General features: G+C 40.3%; 1 protein-coding gene across 1 annotated transcript; it reads left to right on the top strand.

Moving 5' to 3' along the window:
• The first annotated feature begins 94 nt into the window (after window positions 1-94).
• alp3 (alkaline phosphatase 3) lies at window positions 95-19,264 on the top strand. The gene is made up of 11 exons (XM_087851474.1): window positions 95-164; window positions 5,576-5,692; window positions 5,962-6,077; window positions 8,466-8,640; window positions 11,510-11,682; window positions 11,777-11,917; window positions 13,011-13,080; window positions 14,084-14,218; window positions 15,551-15,742; window positions 18,658-18,774; window positions 18,943-19,264. Exons 1-11 carry the CDS (start codon window positions 95-97, stop codon window positions 19,257-19,259), a joined length of 1,623 nt encoding a protein of 540 aa, XP_087707600.1. The 3' UTR covers window positions 19,260-19,264.
• The last annotated feature ends 2,414 nt before the right edge of the window (window positions 19,265-21,678 follow it).

Here is a 21,678-nt window from a genome sequence, read left to right as displayed (position 1 = left end):
GTTAAAGATGACTGACAGCAGGTTAGATTGGAAACGGGTATTATTAGAGTGGAAGAGTTGATTCAAGGAGCAGACTGCCATCTCGATCGTGGCCATGGAGTCCACAAGAAGGTCGTTCCTGGCTCTCTTTCTGTTGGTGGTGCTTGGGTCATCCATTGCCACAGGTAAGGAAAGAAGGAAAACAAACTCTTGTTTTAGTTTTGTTTTGGGTTTTCTTCTGCTTTGATGTTTTCTAAATCAGATATTGAGTCTGTACATGTGACATTATGTTTGACATGAAACTCCTCTGCAGGACAAACAGGTTAGTTTGCTGTGTTGTGATGGATTTAAAGTAAAGAACACTGTGTGATTGGTGATTTGATGGCCAGAGTTGGGTTACATCCAATGTAGCAGAGATAAATTTGAAGTTAGGCTGATGATACTGTTTAGTATAAAGACAGCATAAACAGTGTACTGTGAGTGTAGATAATGGAAATCAGCCAGGAGAACTCATGAAACATCTGCTCACAGCCATTTATACATTCACAAAGAGCAGCAGTGTCCCAGATCAGCTGATCACAGCCTGTACACAAAGATAAACTACTGGAGCTCTTAATAGAAATTACTTCTATTATTTTATTATTACATTAATATAGCACAATGTTTAGCTTTGGATAAAAACAGCTGAAGTATCTGTACTTCTAAGTACTGAATGTGTGTACTTTTGCCACATCTGGCTCAAATCTTATCCTATACACTTTATTTACCAATATCTTACACTTTGCTGACCATTCAGCTCATAAGTCTCGTTTTTGTGTCACAGGGTAGTTTGACTGATTTTCAGCTTTTACATTTAATCATTACAACTGCTTGCTGTATTGTAACCAGTGTGGGAACACTTCAGCTAGTGAGTAAATCGGTTAATCAATATTTGCTTCACTGGCCATATTGGCCATATGCATAGAGACACATTCATTTAAAAAGTGAATAAAAACCTCAACTCTTGACAGATAACAGCCTCTGCATATTCTTCATCTAATGCTTCCATTGTTTTACATTTACCGAACCTCAGGGCTCACACATCAAACCAAATACACGGTCTTTAAATGTCATTTCAATCGTGTTCGGCATTTACACTACAAATGGCTGCTCAACTGCGTTCACCATGTACAAAATCAACAATAAGCAGTATAACCTTCAACTGAAACCCTTTCAGTGCTTCAGTGATATTTCCTGAATTAACTGCTCCACTGAGTTCAGACTTTACACATCAGCTGACGTGCCCACTTCATCTGCTTTCATTTAAATGTTTCAGCTGAAGTTCATTTTAATTGTAAGTGAATCAATACCTGCGTTTAATCAAAAACCAGTTCCACTGTTTCCATCTTAAGCTTGCATTTCATTGACGTTTCAAATGTACATTCATTCTGCTGCCTTCAAATGCTGATGAACCAAACAGTACACCCATTGTTTCGACCTTTAACACTGTTCATGTCACGGTCTGTGGGGCAGACCGTGGGGATTAGGGGAATGAGGACCCAAGATGCAGGACTTTGTGATGAAGGCAGTGCGTTTATTTACAATGGTGTAAATAGTTCACAAAAATAATCCCATGTTTTCCCCGTGACTTCCGTGTCGTGTCTTCACCCACAAGTTCGTGCTCCGTGGTCTTCGCTCCAGTGTGTCCCCACACCCCGTGCTCGCTGCTCTGGTCTTCCCTGCTCCTTCCTGGAGAAAAATAACAAAGAAGCAACTTGTCAGGACACTCGACTACCGCGGGCATGTACTCACTGGACTTGGTACTAATGACACTAACGTGGAGTCAAACTCAATATTCCAGCGACGAATGGCTCAGAGCCCCAGCCTTAAGAGCCAGAGAACTGCAATCGCTTGATCAGCAGCAGGTGCGTGGCCAAGGGCAGGAGCCCAGTCAGAGCTCCGCCCAGGCAGACAGGTAGGAGAGAGAGCAACAACACTTGTGGCCACACTGGGCTGGCCGGGGAGGCACAGGGACCATGACAGTTCAAACCCTTTCAGATTTCAGCTCTTTACCTTTAAACAAAAACCTTGAACTGCTCCTAACCAAGAACTTCTATTGGTAGCACACAACAAGTAGACCACTTGTCCTTGTATTAGTTTTTCCATTGTCCTTTCTTTCAGTATTGGTATTTGAGTGCCACTTCAACCAGAACTTCATTTTTTTTCTTCCAGTGTTACAGCTGCAGAAATTCACCCACAAGCAAAAATGCTACGATAACATCAGAGTGACCTGAAAATGTTGAGTTTGATGTATGATTCTCAGTTTTTAACCTAAGAATCAAACTTCTTCTCTATTTAAAAGCTTTAAAACTCCATCATCCACCAATTCGGAGTCCCTTTCTCGTCTCCCTTTGGATTCTGTCTTTACCCTCTTTTCACTTTCCCTTTTTTCTTCTTAATGATGTCTCACCTTCCACCCTTCCTTTCATGGTACCCGGTTGTTTTTTGACAGGAGCTTCCAAACTTTCCAAGTCAGCACTTTGAGTGCAGATGGAGTTGCGCAAAACTTCCTGTTATCAGCAATCACTGTGAATTAATGGACTACTGTATCAGAATAACTGTTTAACAGGATACAGAGATGTACTGCAGTAGATAAGAGAGCATTAAAGGGAGGTGTGACAGCTGTTGCTGCAAACAAACACTGCAGTAAACACACATTCAAGTCTCGAAAGAGTTTCTTTCTAACACTGCTCACAGTGATCTCTGCAGGATGCACCGAACAAGGCTTTGATTGTGATCTGTGGAATTTTAGGCGGAAGTTTTCTCCAAGTTTAAAGTTACACCTGAAGTGAGATACTGATTTCCTGCAGGAACATGCTGCGCTATAAACACTTTCACATTCAGGAACTCGTGCAAAGCATCTTAGATAAAACTGTAATTATGCTACAGTTCAAAGGTTTAGAACGTTGCTATATGGAAAACATATTTCAAGGTCAAACTAAATTAACTTGATCAGAAATTTGTAAATAACAAAGATTGTGGATCTATAATCATTATGTGTTTATTATGTTTTTTTTAACTGCATCTGCACTTTAGAACCCGTTTTTAGAGAGCCTCACTCCTGTTCTAAAGACACATTGTAATACTCAATTAAAAGGCTGATTAAACATTTTAAAAATCCATTCTGTAATTATGTTAGTACATATTAAAATTATTCTGCTGACTTAATAAGTATCTAGCTGAGTACCTGGAGCATTAACATCAGTAGATTACAAGCCCAGAATGGTCTAAATTCATCAAAGTATTCTTGTTTGATGAAAAGAAGGCCATTTGAAAACCTCAACATTATGTATTATTCACTCCACAGAACAACACAAACTGAGTCGAACCAGGAGAAAGTTTTAGCTTGAACCTGATTGTGCTGCTTTGTTAACTGCATCACACACTGTTGTATGAAACATCAGTGTTTTGGCAGTTTCCTACAGTCAATAGGCTTTATTGCTTAATAGCCGGATGAGTCAGAGAATAAAACTCTTATTAAGAAAGGCCTTTTTAGACTACAGGGTGGATTTATATGGATACACCGTAATAACATGGGAATGGTTGGTGATATTAAAGTCCTGTTTGTGGCACATTAGTATATGTGAGGGGGCAAACTCCTCAAGATGGGTGGTGACCATGGTGGCCATTTAGAAGTCGGCCATCTTGGATACAACTTTTGTTTTTTCAATAGGAAGAGGGCCATGTGACACATCAAACTTATTGGTAATGTCACAAGAAAAACAATGGTGTGCTTGGTTTCAACGTAACTTTATTCTTTCATGAGTTATTTACAAGTTTCTTACCACTTATAAAATGTGTTCAATGTGCTGCTCATTGTGTTGGATTGTCAATGCAACCCTCTTCTCCCACTCTTTAAACACTGATAGCAACACCGCAGGAGAAATGCCAGCACAGGCATCCAGTATCTGTAGTTTCAGGTGCTGCACATCTCGTACCTTCACACCATAGACAATTGCCTTCAGATGACCCCAAAGTCTAAGGGGGTCAGATCGGGAGACCTTGGGGGCCATTCAACTGGCCCACGACAACCAATCTACTTTCCAGGAAACTGTTCATCTAATGAATGCTCGGACCTGGCACCCATAATGTGGTGGTGCACCATCTTGCTGGAAAAACTGAGGGAACGTGCCAGCTTCAGTGCATAAAGAGGGAAACACATCATCATGTAGCAATTTCAAATATCCAGTGGCCTTGAGGTTTCCATTGATGAAGAATGGACCCACTATCGTTGTACCCCATATACCACACCATCACTTTTGTTGTTCCAACAGTCTTGGAGGGATCCATCCAATGTGGGTCAGTGTCAGACCAATAGCGGTGCTTTTGTTTGTCAGCATCATCATTCACATAAAAGTTTGCCTCATCACTGAACAAAATCTTCTGCGTGAACTGAGGGTCCTGTTCCAATTTTTGTTTTGCCCATTCTGCAAATTCTGTGTGGCAATCTGGGTCATCCTCGTTGAGATGCTGCAGTACCCGGAGTTTGTAAGGGTGCCATTTGTGAGTAGCTAATATCCGCCGAAGGGATGTTCGACTAATGCCACTCTCCAGTGACATGCGGCGAATGAAGCTAGGACAGCCACTGATGTTTCTTCATTAGTGACAGTTTTCTTGCGTCCACATTTTGGCAAATCCAACACTGAACCAGCTTCATGAAACTTAGCAAGCAGTTTGCTAACTGTAGCATGGGAGATGGGTGGTCTCGTAGGGTGTCTTGCATTGAAATCTGCTGCAATGACCCGGTTACTGCGTTCATCAGATATCAACACAATTTCGTTCCGCTCCTCACGTGTTAACCTCTTCGAAGTGTCAATGGCTGTGAACAAAGAGAAACTTGTAAATAACTCATGAAAAAATAAAGTTACGTTGAAACCAAGCACACCATTGTTTTTCTTGTGACATTACCAATAAGTTTGATGTGTCACATGGCCCTCTTCCTATTGAAAAAACAAAAGTTGTATCCAAGATGGCCGACTTCTAAATGGCCACCATGGTCACCACCCATCTTGAGGAGTTTGCCCCCTCACATATACTAATGTGCCACAAACAGGACTTTAATATCACCAACCATTCCCATGTTATTACGGTGTATCCATATAAATGGCCCACCCTGTATAATGAAACACATATAAGCTCCAAACATTTACTCCCCAGACGTAAACTGTCTTTAAGCAGCAGCTTCATCTATAGTTATCAGTTACCCTTTTAATATAGTGAATGTGAACTGCTTAAAAGGCCCCTCTATGTGCCCATATATCTCCAATTTAAAGGTAATGAGTAATTACTGAGTAATTATTATGGTATGTACAATTTAGCTTAAATTTATTTCAGTGTACTTACTTCAGTTGTGAGAACACTTTGAATTTCCAGCTACAGTGGGAAATGCTAAGTGTTATATCACAGTTTTGTCTGAAAGCAACCGGTATCAAGATCAGATGAACTCCAATATATAAGAGAAGCTTCAATAAAAGTTAAGCTGGTGCTTGTGTTGAGTGCATATTTTTGTTTGAATTGATGTTTTAAACACCACTCTGACTCCTGTGTTTGCCTTAAGTTGAGGAAGAGAACTCAGAGTTCTGGAGGTCACAGGCGAGGAAGACACTGCAGGCAGCACTAGACAGGAAGCTGAACACCAACGTTGCCAAGAACATCCTGTTTTTCCTTGGAGATGGTAGGTTACACAACACTGTCAATCCTTTGCACGAATATCATCAGACAGCCTCACTCGGCTGAACAGTTAAAACAAGCAGAATAAGTAAAGAGTGCTTGAATTACTTTTTTATATACATAAATCATTTCAGGCATTGTCTGCTCTGTTTGCTCAGCCACCAATTTACAGCATAGAAAACAAATATTTTAAAGGAAAACAAGAAGATGCAGGAGGGAGTTATTTGTGTTTATCAAAGCTACAGTGTGTGAATTTGTGTCTGTGGGCCTCAGGTATGGGACTCACAACCCTCACAGCAGCTCGTATTCTCAAGGGACAGCTGGAGAAGCAGCCAGGGGAGGAGACAGTGATGACCATGGACACCTTCCCCAATGTGGGGCTGGCCAAGGTACACACACACACACACACACACACACACACACACGCACGCACGCACGCACACACACACACGCACGCACGCACGCACGCACGCACGCGCACGCACGCACGCACGCACACACACACACACACACACACACACACACACAATTATAATATAAAAAGAGGAACCCATGGTACCATATAGCTGCTGCGCCAGCCACAGTACAACTATGGGTGCTCCCAAAACACCAAGTGTGACATGTGATGAAGTCATTTAAGTATATGCAGATCAGTGGTTTCAAACATAAGGCCCGGGGGCCAGAATCAGCCTTTATCTTTACTGTCCTCGCCCATGGGCCATTTATGCTACCCCAAAGTAATTAGGTAGCAGATTAAGAAAAAGAAGAAAATTAAGAAAAGACAGAACAGAAAAGTTCCTATTTTTTCACTTTTTTCTGTGAGATATCAAAAAAAAGACTTTCTGATTTTTAATTACAGAAGATGAAATGAGCTGCCAGAAGTTTTTCTGTAATTTTACTCATTGATTTCTTACAGTTTAAGCCAAAAGAGTTGGGGTGACAGATTTCTTTCATTTACTGCAGCAGCATTTTTTTATTATGTAGAAAAACTGAAATGTCCTGTTGAAATCGCACTTCTTTTTCTTATATTAAGATATCTCAATGATTAATTCCATAATTAAACTTTTTTTTTACACTGACAGAAAGAGGAATTTCACTGGTCACAATGGAAATGAGTATGAATGCAATCAGCCCTGTAGGCACACAGTTTCTGTGTGAGGGGCCTTATGTCATAGTAACTAATATATATTATTAAACTAATGTATTTCAGTTGGAACTTGTGTCTACAGCACGTGTTTTGGAAAGCCTTTAGCAGGTGGCTGTAACGCTTCTAACCAGAAATACAAGCCTGTAACTTGTTAGACTTAATGCCTTACCCTAAATAATAACATCAACTAATACAAAATTTTATATTAAAAACATATTAAAAATAAAACAACTTAAGCAGAAAACGCTGTCACATGTATTGCTCAAACTGTGGACTTTCACGTGAGTGACAAAAGGGACTTAAAAATGGAGGATATTAATTTCAGGGAGATGGATCAAAAATCAGTGACAGGAAAGGTAAGGATAGGAAAATAGAGTGTAGGAACATTAAAACCAAAAAATAGCCTTTGTTGTCAGACAAACATCTATTGTGCCATAGAAAATGAGTGCACCATAACCTTCTTTAAAAGAAACTAGAGTAGACAACTGTATATTCTTCTGTAATTTTATATACACATACAATGGCAATAAAGGGCTAGTCTATAGCAAAACGAGCCACAGTGTATGAATTTTAACTGTTAATTGTAAAGCTAGCTATGAACCATGGCTAGTCTTAGCTACAGCTAAGCAGCTGTTTTCTGTCTGTAACTGGAAAAATATCCTTGTTAAAGGACCATTTGTTTCTAATTTAAGATGATCACTGTTCACTAAAGCCTCATCAGAAATGCTCTCAGTGGAAGGATGGAAGAAACCATTCTTGGGGAAGGGAAATGGGAAAAAATAGTTAAGCTATGCCAAATTATACAAGACCTGGACTGAAAATCAGTGGTAACAGATATGGAGTCCAAATTTGAAACTTTTAATTTAAATTATCTTCAGTATCTACGGTGGTGTATTTTAACAAGGTTAGGAGAGGGTATAACAGTGGAGGTTCTTTTATGTTACAGGGCTGGATTTCAACCAGTGGTGTTGGGAATGTTGTCAAAATTTATCGAATTATTCGCACAAAAGAGTACCATCAGATTGTGATTTACCATAGAATCAATCCCAAACGCATTATCAATGCAGTAAAAACATACCTGGATAGACAAACACACCCTGACACAGAGCCCAGAACTCAACATTACAGAAGCAGAGTGGGACAATTGGTAGAAAAGGGAACATAAGCTTGCCTGAGACAGTTTAGGTTGTGTGGAAGAATAAAGGTGGTCATATTAAAAATTGAATTTCAAGTTCATCAGTTTTTTAAAACCTTTTTGCCTTATTTTAAATGTTTGCACATGTTTTAATAAATATAAAGATGTGAAAAATGGCTCAAGCACAGTAGCACTGTAAACTGAATTTCAAATACTTCACTGGGGTGCAATGAAACCATGGCTCACAAAAGGAAGAGTTCTACGTGTCTACAGAAGAGGGAAAAGTACTTTGAAACCTTTTATTTTTTGAATATCTCCAGATGCCCAATTACTCTGACACCACCACACAACCCTAGGAGTAAAGGGAGCTCGATGAGACAATACTGAAAATATTTACACCACTTATTTCACACGTCATTAAAGTTTAAAAGCTTTTTGCCGAGCAGTATATTTTATTTAAGCTTTCCTTTGTGTATGTGTGTGTGTACTGTGCAGACCTACAGTGTGGACTTCCAGGTTGCAGACAGCGCAGCCACAGCCACAGCCTATCTGTGTGGGGTGAAGACCAACCTGAACATCGTTGGAGTGAATGCGGCGGGTCGCAACGGAGTATGCAGAACTCAGAAGGGCAACGAGGTGACGTCCATCTTGAAGTGGGCCAAAGATGCTGGTGAGCCACTGAAGACAAGAAATGTCATTAACTGAATCTTTAAAAAGAATTTTTTCATCTGCAGACCAAAACTCCAAGCAGTAGTAGTGGAGTATTAGTACATCACTATTTATTTTATTTATTTATTTAGGACAGTGCATGTTAATGAACATAAATGTAAAAAAAAAAACAATTACATGAATGTAAACATACCAGATTATAGCCGAGGGCTAATTTCCATCTGTTGTCCTTAAGCATAAAAAATAGACATAATAATTAATAAAAATTCATCATTCATTCATAATAAAAACTCCATCACCAAACTTACACATACACACCATTCTGTTCCCAAATAAAACATTAAAACTATACAACTCATACATGATCACACACTTGATTATTCACCCTTTAATGCCCAAATGTATAAAGATTGTAGCACAAAACCTGAGGAAAAAATGGGCGAATTTAAAATTCACCTATATATTCTGAGTAAGTCAACAAACGTGCTAACATTTTGGACTTCTCGCCTTCATCAGAGCATGAGGAACAAGAGTCATGTGTATGCAGCAGTTTGGATGCTAACTGGGTCAAAGAGTCAAAAGACGACAGAACTATACTACTTTGTTTTTAATCATTATCATACCAAAAAGCTTACTTTACTGCAGTTAGTTGAATGTGTCAAATGAAAAAAAAGAAACATAAGATGGGGGGCGATCGTGGCTCAAGAGTTGGGAGTTCGCCTTGTAATTGGAAGGTTGCCGGTTCGAGCCCCGGCTTGGACAGTCATTGGACAAGCCATTGCTTGGACAGGTCGTTGTGTCCTTGGGCAAGACACTTCACCCGTTGCCTACTGGTAGTGGTCAGAGGGCCCGGTGGCGCCAGTGTCCGGCAGCCTCGCCTCTGTCAGTGCGCCCCAGGGTGGCTGTGGCTACAATGTAGCTGCCATCACCAGTGTGTGAATGTGTGAATGACTGGATATGTAAAGTGCTTTGGGGTCCGTAGGGACTAGTAAAGCGCTATACAAATACAGACCACTTACCATTTAAGATGGCTAGCTATTCTGAATGTTTGAAACATAAATTGGGGGGGGAAAAGTTTTATGCTGTGCTCCGTGAAGCTTATTTGAATTGGAAAAACTGTTGAGCCAGTCAGAGCTTTGTAAGTGAAATTAAAAAAAGGTTACGCCATATTTTTTATGCCAGAGGCGGAAAAATGGAAACAGAAACATTTGCATAAAAATGACAAAATGTGGATGATGAGAACCGCAAAGCAGAGCATAAAAACATTTAAATTAGCATTTTTATTCAATTGACATGCTTCAGAAAACACTGCTGCAGCTTTTTTGTTGACGGGTAATTCAGCGGCGGAGACGACATTTAGTGGCAGATGATTGTAAATGTAAGAAAATACCTTTAAATGAGAATTTAACTGATGTTTAAAAACACGATGCCACAAGATTAAAGCGAAAAAAGCCCATAACATTTCACCATAATGCTTACATGATGTATAATAATGAGCAAATGATTTATAAAACAGACTAATGGTAATGGTGATATTCAGCAGATGGCAATAGGCTCATGTGAACAAGTGCAACTCATTGCTGCACAGATGACACTCAGAGGATAAGAATTTAAAAGATGCCGTGATTGAAGCAACAAATGGGATTGTGTGACTCTTGTACAAAGAGCAGGCAGATACCTGACATGGCCCTGCGTGTCACATTTAGGTTCTAGCTTCTGTCAAAAGAAAATCCCCCAGGTCTTACACGGCCTCAACAAAACCTGATTTTACAGCTGAGCGCTCTGCTGTGAGCTGCAGTGCCCTGTCAGAGTGGTATTACAGGGGCCACCGGGGAGCAGGGAGCAACAGCAGCTCGCAGCCTCACGTTCCACCACAGCATAATCTACTACACAGGAAAGCACCTTGACTGTTATCGTGTTCCAGTGTTATCAGCAGCCATAAATATCTCACGACACGCACACAGGCAGAGTGTCATGGCCGTGACCCCAGCGCTATGCCAAAGACCGATGCTCAGGTGTGCGAATGTTGCCGAGAACCAGTTTTTTGAAGACGCTTCTATTTAATGTTGTAAAAAACATTTTGGAAACGGTCGTGTCCTTCCACGCAGTTTCTAGCAGCAAGGTACGCCTGGAGCCCGGCACCTCTTGAGATAACTCTGAGGCATCACAGGAGGCTTTTTCTTCACTGATATCTTTGCTTTTTTCTCTTAAGTAATAACCCTGCACAATTAAAATTACATATTAGCTGGAGTTTTATTTTATTCATTCATCAAGTCTAGAAAACTATGTCAAAATTCCCCTCTAAACCCCATGGTGAAGTGTCAAAGTGAGGCTCAGTGCTCACATTTGACAGCCTGCAAGCACATTTCTTTCATTTTTGAAAAATCGCTCGAACAATTAGCTGTCCTAATTGTTTGGATTAATTGCCTGTGGATTGGCTAATTGTTTAATCAACCATTTGCTGCCGCCTACAGTGCACATTACAGACTGTTATGTCTTTAATGACTTTTGAGTTTCAGCACACTTTTTCCAAGTGAGCATAAAGAACTTTGATCCCTCTGATACATGACAGAGATTTGTAATCTCACATCACCACTTCATGAAGCCATGAGTATCTGTGTCTGATAATTTGCCGTCACATCACTGCAGCTATCACACTGAGACTGCAATCTTAAACTTTGAATGTCTGTCAGATGAAGGATAAGTAAGTACTAAAAGGACAATAAGTACTGTATCTACTAGACTTCACACCAAGATAACTTTTGCATTCAGAGTTGAGAACTAACGACAAATGACTTTTCTTCCTGCTCATAGAGTATTCATACATGGAGCAGAGTGTTAAGCAGGAAGCTACTGTGTTTACGTTGCAGGCAAGTCTGTGGGCATCGTAACAACCACGAGGGTGCAACACGCCACCCCAGCAGGCAGCTACGCCCACAGTGCCAGCAGGACGTGGTACAGTGATGCTGATATGCCTGATTCTGCGAAGACGGACGGCTGCACGGATATCTCATTCCAGCTCATCAACAACACAGACATTGATGTACGCTTCTGTTTTTAACAGTATATATTGAACTTTTCAACGGCTGAATTTGATTTAAATGTTCGTGTGTGTGTGCGTGTGTGTGTGTTTTCAGGTGATCATTGGCGGTGGTAGAAAGTACATGACCCCTACTGGTACCAAGGACCCTGAATACCCCACAGACTACTTTTCAAACGGTAAAAGAAAGGATGGGCGTGACCTGATCAAAGAGTGGCAGAACTTAAAAACTGGGAAGGTAAAACACCTCTGCTCATAATAACAGGTAGAAGTAAGAAGTATGATGTGGTGTGAAATCAGAAGACCTAAAAACCTGTACATATACCGTCATATTAAAAAGATAGGACACCCTCTTTCAATTGACAGTTTTATGTGTCAGGACATAATAAAAATCTTAAAAGTAGATAAATACAACATCAGTTAATCAATAACACGTGACATATTATACTGTGTGATTATTGATTGCATAACAACTGAACCCAAGTGCAGAATACTTTGGTATACAGAGGATTTCACTGTTAACTCCATGACTGCAAGGTACCCAGGTCTTACTGCTACACAAATCCAAATCATGACCCCTCTACCACCATGCTTGACAGTTGGTGTGAGGTGATGATATGCTGCTTTTGGTTTTATTCAAATGCGGTGCTGTGAAAAATCTCCACTTTGGTCCCATCTGACCAACACACATTGTTCCAGAAGTCTTGTTTGTACAAATGCAGCTTTACAAACCTGAGCTCGGCTGCTATGTTGTTTTTAGAGAGAAGAGGTTTTCTCCTGACAAACTTGTTTTGTCATGAACTTTACTATTTTTGGTGAGGGTGTGCTTAGTTTGTCACACACTGTTTTGGCCTTTTGACTTAAATTTCTGTTGCCTAAAACGGTACAACATGTCATGTTTTCATTAAAATTTGTATTTATTGTAAGACCTGCTGAGGACTGGATGATTTTTATTTTGACCTGATATGTTTAAAGAGGGTCCAGTTGTGTGACTGATCTTATCAGTGTCTGCATCTGACTGTAACAGTTAACATTATAAGGTATCAGAGAGTTTTTGCTTAAACTTTATTCGCCAAAGGATACCAGAGGTGAATGTATTACAAAATGAATATTCTGCTATTTTTCCATAAGAAATGTGATTACTTGCATCATATAAGTACAGAAACCTGGTGCAGGTTTCATAGTTAGAACAGTTAAGTGTCCTTTACTTTGCACACAAAGCGGCTTCCTTCTGTTTGCCGGTGAGCCATACAGTGACTAATATCAAGCACAACCACTTTTGGTATTCTGCTTCCACTCTCCATGGTTATATGTATTCCTGTGTGTTACAGGTTGCCCACTATGTGTGGAATAAAGCAGATTTTGACGCTGTTGACCCTGAAACCACTGACTACCTCATGGGTATGTTTTTTTCTCTTTTGCCCCTTCTTTTGCTCCCTCATGCATTCCCCTGTTGCTTCACATGTAACTAGACATTTAATAGAAATGTGGTTTCCAATTAATAAAATATCCTGCTAATGAATTTAATTGCTAAAAAATTTGCATGTGCAGACTGGAGCAGTGGTGGAGTCAGGCATCAACATGGTTGTGCGTCACTTATTTTTTGAGTTTGGACTTTTGTTTTTATTTGCAGTTTATGTATCCAAATGATTTGTTTAGGGTTTTTAAAAGGTCTATAATAAAGTAATACCTTAACCTTTTTGTGTTCAGACTTCATAATTTAGTGACTCAGTTAACTAAGTGTACATAATATTAACCCTCTGGAGTCAACAGTCGCCAGTGCGTCCAAATCACATGATGGATTTAAGAAAACTCTGACTGACTCTGTTTCAACTTGGGCCAACTGTGCTCTGCTTTTTCTCTTGGGTTTCCTACTCTTTTCTCAATCAACACTGTTTTTGTTTTGTTTTTTTCATTTTGTTCCATTCGAAAAAAGGATTTTATAAAATGATTCTCAAATCCAAATATTACTTTACCAAAAAGTCCAGCAAGAACATCCAGGCGACACTGAAAAAGCAGCTCAACACTGGGATAACTTTCGGTTTTTAACTATTTTTCAGCAAATATTAGACAGTGAGAAAAAATGGTAGACTCTGATTCAGTCGAAATGTTTGCTTTTAGCTCTGTTTCAGAAAATGCTCCAATATATTTTTTCAGTACCAGGTGCTGTCAGTAAACCTTTGGTATTTGACGGTGTGTAGGAAGTGTAGGGATCCAGTCATTGTGCTTTTTGTGGACTGAGGGCTTGCTTGCTGCTATATTTTGGGTTTTCTCCTGCTGTGTGGTTAATCAGTTCCTGTGTGCTGAAAATAGTGGTAATAGTAGGAGGAGGAAAATAGGACTTTCCTTGCCACTACACCCCCACTGATCACTGATAAATATAGTTTTCCTTTCTCCTCCCCAGCTCTGTTCGAACCTGGTGATCTCCGCTACGAGGAGGAGAGGGACCCGAGCATGGATCCGTCCATCATCGAGACCACAGAAAAGGCCATCCGCATCCTACAGAAAAACCCTAAAGGTTTCTTCCTGTTAGTGGAGGGTGAGGACAGCAGCTTCATCTGTTTTCTACACATTCCCATCACTCAATCCAACAAACACTGGATAAAAAATTCCTGTGAGAGGACTAAAAATAGAAGGATCAGTTAAATTGCGTAATAATCATACCCAACCAGCCCAAGTGACAGTTATATGTAAATAACTAAGTAATTGTTGTTTGCTGAAATATTAGTATGCGTACAACATAGGAGCTTGGTTGGGATAAATTGATTGTGCCATAGTGACAACATTGGCTCAGAGCATGGTGTGTACCTGCTGTTGACACTGATTCTGCATACAGCTCAATGAGTTTGCCGCAGCGTGTGCTGATGGTGTGTTTCCGTTCCACGCGGCTGCCTCTCTGGCCTCCTTGTCTATCTCTCTTTTAATCTGAGGCAGCTGCCTGGGGACTCCACGGTGCCACTGAGTGTCTTCACAATGACTTTAAAAATAAGAGGCAAATATATAAATAGAAGCGGACATATGGTGCGCCCAATCACTGACAGCTCGCTGAGATCACAACTTATTAGCCGGGGTCTACTTTACTTTCCAATATAGCCGGTGGAGAGGACAGGAGCGGGAGATGTGCTAATGCAGAAAAAAAATCACCCACTCTCTCTTCAGAAAAGGTTCAACTCTGAAATGTACCTGCTGCCAGGGGGAAAATATACAGACTGTATAACTCATTCAAATAATAGTTAACTGTTTCCTTGCAAGGTGTTTGGATGTTTATTAGGACTAAATATAACCTTTCAAAGTTTATTTTAAGTCTTCTGGGCAAGTGCAGCTCAAGTCGTTTGATGCTGATGAGACTTTAATCCAGTGATTTGTGGATTTTTCAAACTGTTCTTGGGAATCAGTGAGTGGAAACTGTAATCTCCTAATGTCCAGGGTTACTTCCTTTGCACAACGCACATGTAAAATTTGTGTGAATATTGAGAGCTTAAAAAATAATTTTCAGATTCACCTGTTCACAATGCAGCTATTCACACTGACCGCTGGACAAATTTAGGCATTAACCAATCAGATTGGTCAGATCATCAATCTTTTGGCACACACATAGATCATCTTTGCTTTATTTTGACTTTGTTTGTTTCCCAGTGCATTTTTGGAAAATACATTTTTTGAAAAAAATGCTTTTGTTGTGTATATACATCACATATACATTAAATAAAAGTACTACATGAACTGTTTAGGATTCATGGCCACTTTATGTAGGAGATATTTTTAAAATTATGCTGGTTTTTCCAATTATTTTTCTGCTCCTAAAACCAAGACCAGAAGGCAGTACATCACTCTCCGTCATGTTTAACCCCTTCCTTCCTTGTGTTTACAGGTGGGCGTATTGACCAGGCTCACCATGCTGGGCGGGCCTCCATGGCCCTGCATGAGGCGGTTGCTTTTGACCGTGCTATCGCTAAGGGCCTCGAACTCACTCAAGAGCATGAAACTCTCACTGTAGTGATGGCTGACCACTCTCAGCCTCTTACCTTCAATGGCTTCCCCTTTCGTGGGAACAGCATTCTGGGTAATTATTAACAGAACTGCAATTCATTCATCTAAAAAAAAAAAATCCTGCTGAAAAAAATGCTTAAAAAGAATTTAGGATTTTCTTTAATCGTCAGTGTATCAGTAAGTTAAGCTTTCTCCACAATTCTTTCTTTTTTCCCCCTCAAACCTTTACTCTGTGCCTCCATTCCCCCCTCCAGGTGTGTTTAGCCACTATGACAATAGACACCTGCGGCAGCATTTGTGCCTGTTGTGTGTGTGTGTGTGTGTGCGATGCCTCTCAGTGCCTGTATCCTCACAGCTTCACTGTGCTTCTGCCACCAGCAGCTTGACATTTCATCTGCTGTCTCTCCCTGCAATTACAGCCAGGGTAAACACACATTACTGGCAGCCTTTCTCCTGCTTGCCTTTCTATTTCAGTCCCCAGCTTTCTCCGTCTTCTGTCTTCCATTTACCATCTACAACACCGATGACACGGTCTCTTCTACCTTTTTTCCTTCTAAGTTCTCAATCTCTTTCACCAGTTAATCTCCCTTTAAAGGGCTTTCCTATTGATCTTATGTGCTCCCTACCTCTTCAACTCTCTCTCCTCTTGCTCACCTTTCTGTTTTATTTAAGGTTTTAGACCTGAAAGATGTCCTTGTTTTCATAAAATACAGTTTGACTTACCACAGAATAAATTTTTTTACAGATGTATATAATAAAGATGAAGAGTAGCTGAGTCCCTTTTAGGTGCATCACTCAAGTGGTTAACTATTAAACTGTGTATCTACTCAGTAGATATTTTGTTTCCAAAAATGTATCAGCTCCAGAAACAAAACATGTGGAAATCATAACCCCTCCACCTGCTGTGTTTGGTTTTCTCCAAATGTGGTGCTGTGCATTTTAGTCAGACTTTGATCTTGCCTGTCCAAAGGACATTGTTCCAGATCTTTAGTTTGTTCAGACACAACTTTACAAAGCTCAGCTGCTGCCATTTTCTTTTTATTAAAAAGAGGTTTTCTGCTGGTAATTATTCTAATCAGGCATACTTATGAAGTCTTTTTCTGATTGTACTGTCATCAACTTTGAATACTATGGTCTGAAGAGGTGAGATGTAGTTCTTGAGCTTTCTTCTTATTTTTGTTTTTTGAAATTTCTGTGAGGATTGCTGTCTGAACTCAGGGTGAATTTCCTGGGAAAATGGACAACTGTCTTGAATGTTTTCCACTTGTGAATAATCTTTCTCACTGTAGAAGATGGACTGTCATGGTGTGCTGTGTGCAGGCAGGAGAACAGGACCCAAACGCTGGACTCACAGTGAACTAAAAGAGGCAGCTTTATTCCACTGTGGCAGAAACTCCAAACATAAACTCACAAAAACAGACCTAAACTGAAAACACAAAGCTAATAACAAACACTAGGAAAACCCAAAGACGAGAGACTGGGAGCACAAAAGGAAAAACACACAGCAAGTTGAGGATACGATGCAACGCTGAACACTGGGGGAACGAGGAACAGGTGGGAACACAGCAGGAGAAATTAGAGCTAACGAGACAGAGGAAACAAAACTAGAATGCTGACATAAGACATAAACCTTCAAAATAAAACAGGAAATCCACAGACTCAACTCAGAGACAACTCCGACAAAGAACGGGGGAACACAGAGTACAGGGACCAGAGTGACATGAGGAGCAGAGGAATACACAAGCTAAGAAACACAGAACAGAAACACCAGTAGTCATAAACCATGAACCAAAAGGAAAACAGACTAAAAAACAACAATACAAAATCAAGACACTGGGCCACTGACCCAGGACCGTAACGACTTCAAATAGTTTAGAAATGATTTTGTAACCCAGATTGATGAGCAGAAATGAAAAAGATCATTGCTGATGTCTATCCTCCATGACGTTGTGGTAACGCACACCCGAATGCTTTAGACCAGCAAATTTCCCAAACTGCTTTAATTTAGGTCGATTGAGGAATGAAATATGCAGCCTGTTGTAGTGAAATCGCACACAAAGATTGTGATAAATTTGAGGTCTAGAATCATCCCAGCTTTGGTGTGGTGTCTACTGTAACTAGTATGCGAGCTGGAGCAAAACGTCTTGGACGGTCTCACATAAGTCAATATGTAGTAAGATGATCCCAAAAGGTACTGATGGCACACACAACACTGAGGAATGGAGTTCAGTGACTCCTCTTTATGAAAGTGAAGTCCAGCAGACAGTGATCAGTTAGGGCAGCCTGTGCCAGACGTCTGTCAGTCAAAACAGCTACGCCTCTGACTGCAGTATTCAGATGGATGAGCTCTGCAAAAACCCACAATCTGTAATTGGGAAAGGGAAAACCTATCCAGAGGAAAACTGTCCAGAGAGTTGCCAAGAGTAGACAGAGAGAGCCAAAAACAATTTTTTGTTAGAATGTTTCACTGTTCTAACAAAAAAAACAAAAATGTTTCATCCTCAAGGATATGCTGCTGTTTGGGACTTTGTTTCTCAGGCCTGGAGGCTGCTCCTCTTTCTCTCCATTTGTTACCAGTCATATTATCACTGTACTGTATCACTATCAGTCTTCAGAGTCTGTATTGATTGATCTGTGGTCGTGTCATGCTTTTCACACCTTTGCGCTCCCTCTTTCCTTTTCCTTTTTTACCCTCTTCCTCGTCCTCCCAGCGGTGCAGCAGTGCAGCAGTGATTAATGTGACTCTGAAACTCTGAGCTCTTCATCAGCGGGGAGACTCGCCAGGCTAATGGCTCATCTGGAGAGAAACGCTGAGATCGTCAACAAGCTCTAGACCTCCCGCAGCACCCTTGGGATCAAGCAATCCCTCCTCGCACTTGTGTTTGTGTGCGCATGATGTGTGTTTTTGTTTGTTTAGCACTCCGAGGCAGAAAGAAACAGCAGAAAAAAATAGAAAGATAAATCAAAAATAATGTTTGTGTCTTCCAGGTAAATCTCCACTGTGGGCAAGTGACATGTTGCCTTATACCACGCTCATGTACGGCAATGGACCCGGGCACAAAATCGTTAATGGCGCACGCCCTGACATCCGCAATGTTGACACCAGTAAGACCCAGTCATTACTTCGTTGTTTCACAGAATTCACTACGTTAGATCTACTACCATGCTCCAGTCAGGCGCTGATATCATTCATCAAACCAGTTTTAAGTGTAAATGGGGTCTAATGTTCTTTGAAAGGACTAATCATTTGTACTCTATCCTTATCTTCTCCAGAATCTAAAGACTACATCCAGCAGGCAGCTGTCCCCGTAGATACAACAACCCACAGTGGAGAGGATGTGGCAGTGCTGGCCCGTGGACCCATGGCCCACCTCTTCCAGGGTGTCAACGAGCAGAACTATATTGCCCATGCCATGGGCTACGCTGCCTGTGTGGGTGCTGACCTAAGGCACTGTGAGGGGCAGACTACAGCACCTTTGGTTCACATAACCCTTGAATATAACAAGAACGGGGCCGGAGCAGTTCGTGCCTCAGCAGCTTTGCTCGGTAACTTCCTGAGCGTGCTGTTGGCCATCACAGTCCTCATGTAAGAGGTCAGCATCATAAAACAGTGCGAATGGGTTCTGTGATTTGCTCAAGGACACTTCAACACGGATGTGTTGGTTTCTTGCACCAGGGTTATCTTGCAGCCTGCAAAGCGTCGTGATCGGACAGAGTGAATCAAGTCACAGAAATCATTAACTGACATGAGGACTGTCACTCCCGCAGAGGCTGTAAAGAATTATTATGAAATGTAAGCTCATCAAACGTCTACACTGGCAGTCCGTTGAATCCCTGGGCTATACCAATAAAGCAGTCCTTTCCTAGAGAGTTGGCTTGCCAGTTTATTGATCTAAATTATTTAAACATACCAACGATCTCATTTGTTGACATTTTTGGCTTTATCAGAATGACAAATCTTCATTATCTGACCTTGTTTCCACAGTAAAACAAAGAAAAACAATCCCTCTGCCACATTTACATACACACGAGTGAAAGCTTTAAGAACAAAGTGAACAAAGCTGATATTTTTTGCATTATATTTCACATTTTTAAACGTGCTACGGATCATAACTGGCAGCATAATTAAAGAAACAAGTCTACATTTTGGCAAAATGTGCTAAATGGCATCCTTGCTAAAGGAGTCAGATGAATTTGTGTAGAGGCTAAAACAAAACAAACAAACACATTACTGAAACTAGCCTTGCTATCAGCCTTAGTGCTAAGCTAATGAAATCTTCTGCTGACTTTAGCTTCTCTCATCTAATTCTTGGCTGAAAGAGGAAACACGTATATCTCTTAAAAATATGAAACTGTTCCTTTCACCTAAGTTCATATTTGTGACAAATGATCCATACATGTATTTACTGAAACTTCAAAATAAAATGGTTATTTTGCACTTTACAAGCACTTTCTGTGAAATAAAAAATGGACCATGATGTCACTCATTGTTGAGTGAGCTTCTGTCTAACTAACTTGAATTTGGGTTTGATGAGCGACAGTGGAGTGGATAGGTGGAGCTATCTAAGAAATCTAGGAACGCTGCATGCTCATATAGTAGCAATTTGCCAGTAGTGATGGGATTTCCGGCTCTTTTTAGAGAACCGGCTCTTTTGGCTCCCAACCGACTCTTCAGGTTGTTTTGTTGCTTTAATGAATTTATTATTAACAACAATATAAAATTATGCACAATAGGAATTACTAATGTAAAAGAAGGGTTTTTATTTATCTATGTTTATATATAAATATATGCAGTGGCCCCTAGAGACAAAGCACGTACAAATTCCAAAGCACATTTCTAGCGTTAACTGAACTTCCAAAACAGAGCTACTTAAATTACACAATTGAAAGCATGTGTGTATTGTTTGAGTATTTATACACAAGCACTCATATATATTCAAATAATTTTAAAAAAAAAGTTCATTTACCTGTTACTACCACACACCAAATCGTTGGTACTTCCTGGCTTGTGTAGCCACTAGGTAACAAAAGCTCAACACTGTGCCTAGCATTCTGGAGCACTTCTGTTGTGTTTTGTACGTGTTTCGGAGTTTTTACTTGTTTTGGAGTTTGTATGTGCTTTGTCTGTAGGGGCCACAGGAAATATACTTTTATTTATTCACTCCACATAAAATGTAAAAAATAAATCATATAATACAAAAAACAACTATTTACATTTCAACTTTTAACTGTTTAAATTTCCAGCTTTTTCATTTTAAACAAATTTAAAGTGAAACAACACAAAACACTGCAAACCACAACACAATTAAATATAAATTAAAATATGAAAACAAAAAGAAGATGCATATTCTCTGTCATATGGACCTGCATGAATAAACTTTCTGAATCCTTTATCATCCGCAACTGAAAATAGTTGTGGATGACTACTATACCTTTCTAATGTGACGTTGTTGTCCCTGGCTCTCTTTCTCTCCCTCCCGCTCTGTTCCTGTGCTACTGCAAGTGTAACTACCGCCCCTCCTCCCTCTTCCCAACGCAAAGCACAAGGCTCGCAAGCCACATGAAGTTGAAAAAAGGTGCGAGAGAGAGAGAAAGAAAAATAAACCCCACGGCTCCCGTCGTTCACTTCGTGACCGACACATCACTATTTGCCAGTAACAAAGTAGGTCAGCCCTTAAACACACTGTGCTTTATCCTCCTTTTTGACTCAAACTGGGGCCATAAAATTGCATCATATTGTGTTTAACAAGACTTGAAAATAGAAATTGAGATCATAATCCACCTCTTAAGTATTTACTTACGTCATAGGAAAAAAAAGTAAGGGTATTTTGTCAGATTACTAGAATGTGGCTGCTTTTAGCAGGAGTTGGACCTGTTGGTTGTTAAATAGATTGCAGGTTTAAGGTACTTTCACATTGGCTTCACTTTTCAGATCAGGAAGCTACATCAATCTTGGAACTGGTGAGGAAAACGTGTCCATTTGTTGAACCTCATATTTAAGAGGAACAT

Source organism: Neolamprologus brichardi, chromosome 14, assembly GCF_056152115.1.
Source record: "Neolamprologus brichardi isolate AB-2024 chromosome 14, ASM5615211v1, whole genome shotgun sequence".
NCBI classification, from domain to species: domain Eukaryota; kingdom Metazoa; phylum Chordata; class Actinopteri; order Cichliformes; family Cichlidae; genus Neolamprologus; species Neolamprologus brichardi.
This window is presented reverse-complemented; position numbering and strand designations above follow the sequence as displayed.